The sequence below is a fragment of the Equus asinus genome, chromosome 19 (genome assembly GCF_041296235.1).
Source record: "Equus asinus isolate D_3611 breed Donkey chromosome 19, EquAss-T2T_v2, whole genome shotgun sequence".
Taxonomy (NCBI): Eukaryota; Metazoa; Chordata; class Mammalia; order Perissodactyla; family Equidae; genus Equus; species Equus asinus.
In genome coordinates, this window is record NC_091808.1 from 24696100 (window position 1) to 24705890 (window position 9791).

At 35.5% G+C, this 9791-nt stretch overlaps 1 protein-coding gene across 21 annotated transcripts in view; it reads left to right on the forward strand.

The window, feature by feature from the left end:
- Window positions 1-8639, forward strand: part of IKZF2 (IKAROS family zinc finger 2) — a 158451-nt gene extending 149812 nt beyond the window's left edge. For all 21 annotated transcript variants that reach the window (XM_070489785.1, XM_070489788.1, XM_070489789.1 and 18 more), the window contains one exon: window positions 813-8639. In XM_070489785.1, the coding sequence (XP_070345886.1) occupies window positions 813-1537 (725 nt within the window). In that variant the 3' untranslated portion in view covers window positions 1538-8639. The remainder of the gene's footprint in view (window positions 1-812) is intronic.
- Window positions 8640-9791: the final 1152 nt, after the last annotated feature.

Below are 9791 nucleotides of genomic sequence, written 5' to 3' on the forward strand. Positions count from 1 at the left end.
TTAATCAAGAAAAGTTATGGAAAACTAACAATGGGTTTACATACCAGCACCATTGCACACATGTCTGAGTAAGAAAGGGGTGATATGAAAATGAATAATTATCCATTTCAAGAAACAAAACGATGAAACATAATATTTTCCAAGTTTATAAGTGGGTGCTGTGGGAAATAACACTCCTATTTTTAAATAGCCCTAAATTTCATTCAGTTTATCAGACAGTACCACTTTTAACAGTATTTTTAACAGAGACTTTTTTGAATTCTTCAGAATGACAAAAATTAGTTCTATGATTATTTTTTCTAATATAGCAGCTAAATCAACCAAAGCAACCCTACACAACCATAGGTGACAGATGCTATAACCAGATCACTCTCGCTGTTGTGACCTTTGTGGCTTCATCACTGATGTTAAAATATGAAAAAACAAGCATGGTCTCTGACATATTTTCACCTGATATTACTTCTTTCTCTTATAGTCACTGAGCTCTAGTCAGGTGGAAATTTTAATAGAGAATGAAAATAAGATAACACACTCAATCGCGCCTTTCAGGCTAGATGCATGTTCATGATGACATTAGAACAGGTGCAAACGGCTTGTGAAATTTTTATTAGTAATCCCCTTTGCAGGTGAAGAGTATTTGTGAGTCTCAGCAGAATTAAAGAGCCCAAATATTTGATCTAAAGGATAAGATATACCATATTATGGAAAATGGAAGTGATTAATTAACTTTGTACTTTTATATTTTTAATCCAGTCACTCATTTTGTCATGTTCTTTTTTTCCTTTTTACTTTTCTCCCCCTCTCCCTTTCAGGGGAAAAGCTCATGCGATTCAGCTACCCAGACATTCATTTTGATATGAACTTAACATATGAGAAGGAGGCTGAGCTGATGCAGTCTCACATGATGGACCAAGCCATCAACAATGCAATCACCTACCTTGGAGCTGAGGCCCTTCACCCTCTGATGCAGCACCCACCAAGCACAATCGCTGAGGTGGCCCCAGTTATAAGCTCAGCTTATTCTCAGGTCTATCATCCAAATAGGATAGAAAGACCTATTAGCAGGGAAACCTCCGACAGTCATGAAAACAACATGGATGGCCCTATCTCTCTCATCAGACCAAAGAGTCGACCCCAGGAAAGAGAGGCCTCTCCCAGCAATAGCTGCCTGGATTCTACTGACTCAGAAAGCAGCCATGATGACCACCAGTCCTACCAAGGAAACCCTGCCTTAAATCCCAAGAGGAAACAAAGCCCAGCTTACATGAAGGAGGATGTCAAGGCCCTGGACACCACCAAGGCTCCTAAGGGTTCTCTGAAGGACATCTACAAGGTCTTCAATGGAGAAGGAGAACAGATTAGGGCCTTCAAGTGTGAGCACTGCCGAGTCCTTTTCTTAGACCATGTCATGTACACCATTCACATGGGTTGCCATGGCTACCGGGACCCACTGGAATGCAACATCTGTGGCTACAGAAGCCAGGACCGTTACGAGTTTTCATCACACATTGTTCGAGGGGAGCACACATTCCACTAGGCCTTTTCATTCCAAAGGGGACCCCTATGAAGTAATGAACTGCACATGAAGAAATACTGCACTTACAATCCCACCTCCCCTCAGATGTTGACATACCTTTTTTTTAATATTATTACTATCATTAATTCTTATTTTGTGGACACAGTGTCATTTGCTCTGCCTAATTACAATAAGGAAGAAACAGAAGAGAGAAGGGACAGGGGATATTGTTTCTTGATAACATGGCTTGTTTATTTTGTGAGAATTTAAGAGCAGTTCATTTCTGCCATGCATAGATATAGGGCATATCATGCTTTGGAAAAAAATCGCTTGATTCATAACAATTTACCTAAGAGATTCTGATTTGCCACTGATGTTCAGGATTATGATTGAAGGCAGGAAAGCTTATTCTGGCTAGGACTTTCGCAGTTTAAAACAGTATAAGTAATTTTACTCTTCAAAGAAGAAATTGTTTCAAAACGTAAAGTGTTTTTTTTCCTCTAGAGATCATGGAACACAAACACGTTATTTTCAGCTCCTTCGATGAGTTGTTGTGAGTTCTGTGTTTACCTCCCCTATGGAATTTATAATACGGTATGTTATACACTGTACCATATAGCAAAACTTTTCAACTACAGGTAGTTAAGGACACCTACAATACATCTGAGGTCCTATGATCTTATTTTTCTAAACCTAAGCACTGTTTTTCCATAGTTTTGATGACTGGCATTTTATAGACACCCTGGCAGCCTTACTTTTAACACCTTTAACGAATAGTATTTTTATCTAGTTTTCAGAATAACATATGGTCTAAGAGTGGCAAAGAGGCAGACAATAGTTTCCAAAAGGGACCTCTGCTTTTCATAAATTTGTTGAAGAAGTTTTCTTTTAAAGTTGTAGTATGATAACAGCATAGCATATGTATTTGTTTCTAAAAGTATGCTTACAATTGTCACTTTATCAGCATTTAATCAGTGTTAAGCAGTCAGCAGAAAAATATAATTAGGCTAGCAGTAGGGGGAAAATGCCCACTCAGAAATCCCTTCTCTGGTATTTCTCTTTTCACTGGCTTTTTCAAGCTGTGACCACCCAGTGTTCTGTCCGTAGTCCATTCATCTTTTACTCTTCGAGTGGAAGGTCTTAAAAATCTTGCAATCAGCTAGCTGTTTCTTTCAAAATCTCCTCAGAGCAATTGCTAATTTGACCTGAATGTGCTAACTTGAACCCCATAAGGTTACGGAACTAGGGCTATTTATTCTCGTGTTTTTTCAATAATAATATTTACCACTTTTGGTGCAAGGAAAAGGGAACTTCTTTGTAACCTGTGCATTGGACTGTAGATAAAATGAAAAATGAAGCTCATTTTTACCCTTCTTGGAGTTTAGAATGTGTCCGAACCGCCAAGTGAAAGTGACCATCCCTGCAGACTTTCTATCTTGAAAACGTTCAGCTATTTATAAGTCCTTGTCAGAAGTGAATCTCAATCCCTTAGTACAGAATTTCTCATCTTTTAATCTATACACGTGTTGCCGTGCTTCCTGTGCAGGTTCTCATTTCATTTATCGGGTGCTCTCTGTTTTTTTGCAGTCCAGCAGCATTAGAGGGAGGAACAAATGAGACCGTTAGGTCATTTGGGGAGACACACTTGGAGGCAGAACTGGCTGCTTATATTTAGAGAGGACAGGCCTGACTGTGGCTGGATTATTTGATAACCATTTATGAATACTGAAATTCTGTTAAGCAGTAACTGATAACTGCTCTAAAAAAAAATCATTAAGTAGGATGCTAAAACTATGTTTCTTAATACAGAATGATGTGGGAATTAGCAAGACTAGTGAACTATGGACAGATAAGCAAATCTGGCACTAACACTGCTCTTCATTCATTCTCTAGTTTATCATCTGCTTATTTAAGCAACTTCTAAGCACTAACACAGCCAGAGCTGGGCAGAATGGTTACAAGTCAGCTCTCTTTTACTAGCCCCTGTTGTAATTATTTTTGGAGAAATATCCAAACTCTTCCTTTAAATCTAAGAGAATGCACCAAAACAGAGATGTGAAATATTTTAAATAGAATGTCAACTGCCATTTTTTTCTGCATGCTTTCATACATTGGTACGTTGTGAATATACGGTTTATTCAAAGATAAAGCATGTCTTTGAGACTCCCTCACCCACCAACCCTAACCACTCACAAATAATTGGAATTTCATTTTTTTTTCTTTTGGGAGGAAGGTAAATAAAGTTAGTGATTTTGTGTTTTACTAAAATTTAAGGAAACATTTGGATGGCACTCAGTGTGTTCATAACTTTGGCTCTGTGTGAACTTCTGCTGGCATCATCCATGAATTTTCTTCCTGCTTCCTATTTTTTTTTTTACTGTATGAACAATCATGTACCTACCTGTCCTGGGATGAAACTGATTTTAGATGGACCAAAAGAGTTGTGTAGTACCCCTATGAAGACAGGAATAATGCACTCTTTTTTTTTTTTCTGACTTCATCTTTTTGGGAATCTGTTTTATTGAAGGGGCTTAATATTTGTGAGAGTGTTTGCTACAAGTGTACGCTTGTACTTCCTTAGCTTCATGATATGAGGAACAGAAGGAGGTAAAGATGGCTCAGGGTGTGGCAGGGACAGATGAGGACGAGGTCAATTCAAATGTGGAGGTTAGAGAGAATTTTTTTGGACACAGTGCTTTCTGGGAAACTCTGGATGGCTATATTTGCATGCCTCTTCTTCACAAAAGGTAATATGCAAAGTGGCGGCACCTAGAAATAAATATGAGGGTCAGACACCAAATAAATCAAGTTTTACATAACAGTTACATGCCCGGTTTATTTAGGTGAGATTTCACATTACAGGGTATTTGAGGGGAATGAAAATGGGTTAGCCTCTGTATTTTCCAGTGTGGCAAAAATTCAGAAATTCATCACATTGCTTTGCCCTAATTTTGCCCAGAATTTTATCTCCAGCTCCTGTTGGAAAAGTGTGCTATCTTTAATAGTGGTCAATCACTTTTAAAAACCATTCTAATCTGGCTTTTTCAAACATTGAGCGTGACCAATAAGCAGATTGGAAGAGACTGAGTTGTTGAAACATTCCGTTGAGAATTTTCTGGAGGGACAAAATGAGAGAATGAGACAGTAGAGTTTAGATTAGGCTACCAAGTAGAGAGTCTCTCTCATACATACATACAAGCAATTGTATGTATGCATCATAGTGTGTGTGTGTGTGTGTGTGTATACACACACATTCTTTTAGAGAAAATTCATGAAAAGAAGCAACTACAGTGATCAGATGTGTTGCAAGAGTGTGTAGAGAGTTAAAATACAGTTACTACCTGAGCAGTTTAGTGGGTTTACTTTACCAGATTGTATTAAGAAATATTAAAGAAGTTACTGGTATGTCTTTAGGACTACTCTCAACTATTAAACTTAAATCTATCTACTTCCGGAATAAATCAAAACAATCAAAAAAAAAAAGATTTTTAAGCTGATATGATCTAACCTCCAAAGTGAAAGAAACACAAATTACTTTTGAATAGGAAGATACAGAAAAGAAAAATTATCAACTTTTACTTGTCAGCAAATGGAGAAAGACAAGAATATTTTAGTGAGCTTGGTATTGTTTTTACTTACAGTTTTTGTCTCAGCTATACACCTCACAAAACCAGGAAGTCTTTGGGATATTTTATAAGTGCTTGACAAAATTTACATCAGTGAAGGCACTTAGATGAAAATTACGTTTTACTTATTTTTCCAAAATTGTGTTTTACTTATTTCACTCTATCTCCAAAATAATTCCTTAAAGTAGAAAAAGAACAGAAAAGGATGCTAAAAAACAAACAAAAAACTGTATGCCCCTAGTTTCAAGACAGAACTTAGGTTATAAGAGGTACTAGCTACATTATTCTTTTAACTTTGAATTGTTCATTTTACAAAAGGGGTAAGTTACATTTGTGGTCATCTTTAGTTATATATTATTTTAGTGAGTACTATCTGTATGAAGATTATTCTAAAACAGAAAGTCCCCAAACGCAAAAGAAAAAAAGAGTGGGGGTGAAATTGAGCTTGTATATATGAAAGTTATCTTATAAATGTTTTTAAACCTCCAGTTTCTGCAAAATAATTAAAATATACAGTAACTGGTCTCCGAAAATCCTGAATTTAATGTATTAAATACTTATAAAATTTCTTTATATTGGTGCCTTTTTAAAATGCATTGAGAGAGTGTTGGTTAGTTGTTGGAGCCCCACAACGCTTTTATTATGTATTTTTCAAAATCATTTAAAATTGAGTACTATATAATTCATCTTTATGTATTTAGGGCAAAACTGTTAGAGGAATTTTCAATCCAGAGACTTTCAGCTCATCTGTTTAAAGTAAAAGGAAACTTTGAAACCAGGTTTTAATATCTTTTTAGTCTGCTAATATTTCTGAATACCATGACAAGATTATGCAGGTAAAACATGAGGTAGAGGGGAGTTTTCACCGTGAATTGCATTATGGTATGTGTTTCTGTTTTGTTTTTAAGGAAGAATAAGTTCTAATATCATACGAGTCTCTATTAGTGAAATTTGGGGTCAATAAAATGCAGTATTGTTTTGGGATTTCATCTGCAGACTAGTTTTGCACTAGTCTTAGAACCTTTGTGTTCTCATCTGTTAACATTTTATGGAATAATGTAAGGAAGCAGGTGATTCATTCTTCTCGAACAAAACAAAACTGAGCAGTCACAGCACGTTGCTGTTCTCCAAAGCAGTCTCAAATGGTTTCCTACCATGGTTGTGTGCTACTTGCAGTGAATATGTTAGGATATGACAGCTTTTAAAAAAAATAAGCTGCTTGTTATACGAAGCAAATGTCATATGACCAAGAAGCTGTGATATGCTAGTGTTTCTTTTTATCATAGTATCTTGCGAGGCCAAATAATGACACCTTGAATATTTTTACATTTATTGCAGAAACCTAAAATTTTGGACTTTCCCTAAGGTTTTTATGTAACATTCTATTTCTAGCTCTTTAGTTTTCTCTTGCTGTACTGTAAGTTGGTGAATATTTTTCACACACACTCTTACAAATAAGTTCCTAATTTTGTTTATGGGGTTTTTCTCCCCTAATATTGCATTTATATATTTTCTGTATAAATTTGTTGTGAATTAACCTTTATCCCATACAGAGAGTGGTACCTGAATGACTAGTTTTCTAAGATGTCCTTTTTATTGTGAATAAAATATAAAATCTCCAGGCCCTCAGCTAAACCACATAAAGTACAGCATGTAACTTCACATAGGTACAGATAGGCCAGTTTGCAGTTCATCAGGCCCTTCGAATTACCTCAAGTGACACAGTAAGAAACGCTTCTTGAACGGGTGGAGGTCACTGAATCCCCTACTATGCACTTATCAGGATTCTGCTTAATTTAATTTACTGGAAATGGGTTTTTAAAAAATGAATACACTGTAACGAAAGACTCTGGGTTTTGTTTTCTGTTGTTTTATTCTTTTGTGTTTGTTTTTTAAGGGTAGTTCAATTTCTGAAACTGTGATAAAACGTTTTGACTGTCAAGCATTCTCAGATTTTGAACATAAATCACTTCCCCTTCTGTGTCAGGAAGTTCTTTGTTATCTCAAATTTTGTCTACTCTCCCCGCTCCTGTCTCCTCTCTGTCCATGTCCCTTCCATCATGGTCTCTGGACATCTCTGCTTTTCTTTCCCCTTGCTAGTTTGAAGATTAGGTCAACTCTTATTTCCAATTCACTGGTCAACTAAGTCTTAATTTTTTGTGTGTGCTTTTTGTTGGCTATATAATCTGCTGACATATTTTTATATTCAAGTGTAGTTTTATATTAAAAAGAAAAGTAGTTGGATTAAAAATAGTAAGGTATATAACCCTTGTGTTACTTTCACTTTCAAATGTTGAGTACCTAAAATATGACTTCAGAGGTTATGTAATCATAACATGGTATGTTTGCCTTCCTTTTTTGTTAGACTTTGTGTTCTGATTTGGTTTTCCTCCTAAAATGTATATTATGAGAGATTAAACAGTCTTTGGCAGGATTTTAGAGAGAAGTTAAAATTTAAAGCAAAGAGTCTTAACTGTCTCCCTGTTGGGAGAAAATGCTTTAACGTTACCACAATAATATTCCAGGTGGAGGGGCTCTCCGGGCTCCATATTTGCTCTTAATCGTCGGACCTTTTAGACCATGTGTTATTTGCAATCCCCGAATGATTGCTTCTGCTGTTTAGCTTAAAAGTATTTTTCTTTCTTTCTATACAAGTGCAATACTTTCCTTGAAGTCTTAAAACGATGGTTGTCTTTTTTTTCTTTTCTGACTTATTCTTTCTTTAGTTAATGACAAAAAGAAACCCTTGAACATCATGGTATGTTGGTTAACGGACTCAAAAAGCAAAGAGAAAAACACTCACAGTGAAAAGATTAGAAAATGTAGAAACCACTGGTCTAATCTCCTGGTATCTTTATTTAGGCTAAATTTCTATTGAAATTAGTCAGCTTTTGCCTGAGAAATGTGTCCTAAAGTTGAAATTCTTAAAGTCTGAATTTTCTTCTTAGATCCTTGCCCAGTGTTTTAAATTAAGAACCTAATATTTTTTTATTTCACTTTTCTCTTTTGCAAATGAACTTTAAAAACGAAGCACTTAGGTCAATTTTAAACACCTATCTTTCACCTATTGGAGACAATTTTTAAGAAATATTTGGAGCACTCCTCTTTTCATACAAATTTAAGTAAGAAGTATTTTTTGTATCATCCATATTTATATGTAGTATGCTGGTTTTCTTTTTTTATATCTATGTCCCTGTAGTAAAACTGCTGTAATGTAAATACATATTTTGTTAAAAGATAACATTTCCTTGGCATTTCTTTTAAAGGCAGTTACTGCATTTGTACAGTATGTGTCTTGGCCATTTTAGATTTTTTTTCTTTAACAATACCAAAGGTAATTAGACTACTTTAAAAACTAATTGCTTGACAGTTCCTAGGATATTTTGAGTTTTAGAAGCAAAAAAAAGAAAAAAATAGGTCAAACCAGTAAACCTCATTTTTTTTTCAAAACTAATAATTTGGGGAAATAAAAACTATTGTTTAAAAAAAGAAATATATATATAAATATATATGTAAAATTAAAATTCCAGACCTTGTATGTCAGGTTTGCTCAGTGTAATGTAGTTTTTTTAAGGCTCAAATACTATACCTCAGAAAATGAGGTTTACTATGGAAATACTGCAACAGTCTTTGCAGCTGTGTGAGAAGCCACTCTGCTCTATACCAGTTTGGAGCCCTCCGCTGAACACTTTGATCACTGCGGACTAAAATGTGGGACTTGTATTTTCTTTGTTTTTAATGCACACGCATACGTGTTCTGTGCATGTGTGTGGGTACTGTGTATATGTGTATGAGTGTTGTATATGCCTGTGTGAGTGTGTGTCTGTATGTGTGTACAACTAAAGAAGCTGCAGAAACTTTGTAATACTTTGTGAAAAGGATTATATTATAAAGGTTTGTACTGTCTGAGTGCACAGCTACTGGAATAAATTTAGGGAATCTCAGGAACAAGCATATAATTTGTCCAAGATTTATTTCTTCTCAGAAGTGTAAGTGCAGTTTTTAATTCTGTATATTATTTAATATTTTACCAATAAAATAAACTTCTGACATAAAAAGTTTGCTATAAAAACTTTCTGGTGAAAATTCTGTACACAAACACATCTTCCAAATACAGAAGAATAAACCCTGGGATAGATTCAGGTGTATTTCAGTTGTCATTGACGCTGCGTACACATGTCACACGTCCTGACACGTGAGAGCAGCCGTCCCACGAGTAAGTGCCATGGAGTCCAGAGCACAGGGCAGAGAAGTCCCTTATTTGTTAAGGGTGACATCTCTTTGCTCTTCAGGCAGTTTTCCTATCTCTCTTATTTTACCTTTATAACTAATTTGAGAGGTATGTATGCCAGCACCTATCCCCTATTAATAGAAGAAAAAAGTGAGACCCAAGGGAAGAGAGTTGTGACTTGCTCCAAAGTGCACAGTGAATTTCATAAGCAGTCCAAGTAATGGTCAATAACCATATTAGAAGCTAGCATTTCTTAGGAGTCAGACCAAGATTAAATAAAGGATTAATTCACAGAGATTGTTCAATCACATTGGCAATCTCACTATATGAGAGAGAAACTTCTCAGATTTTACAAATACAGTTTGTTTTACCATGAGAAGTTCTGTTACAATTCTCTTCATAACCAGAAATGTAAAAG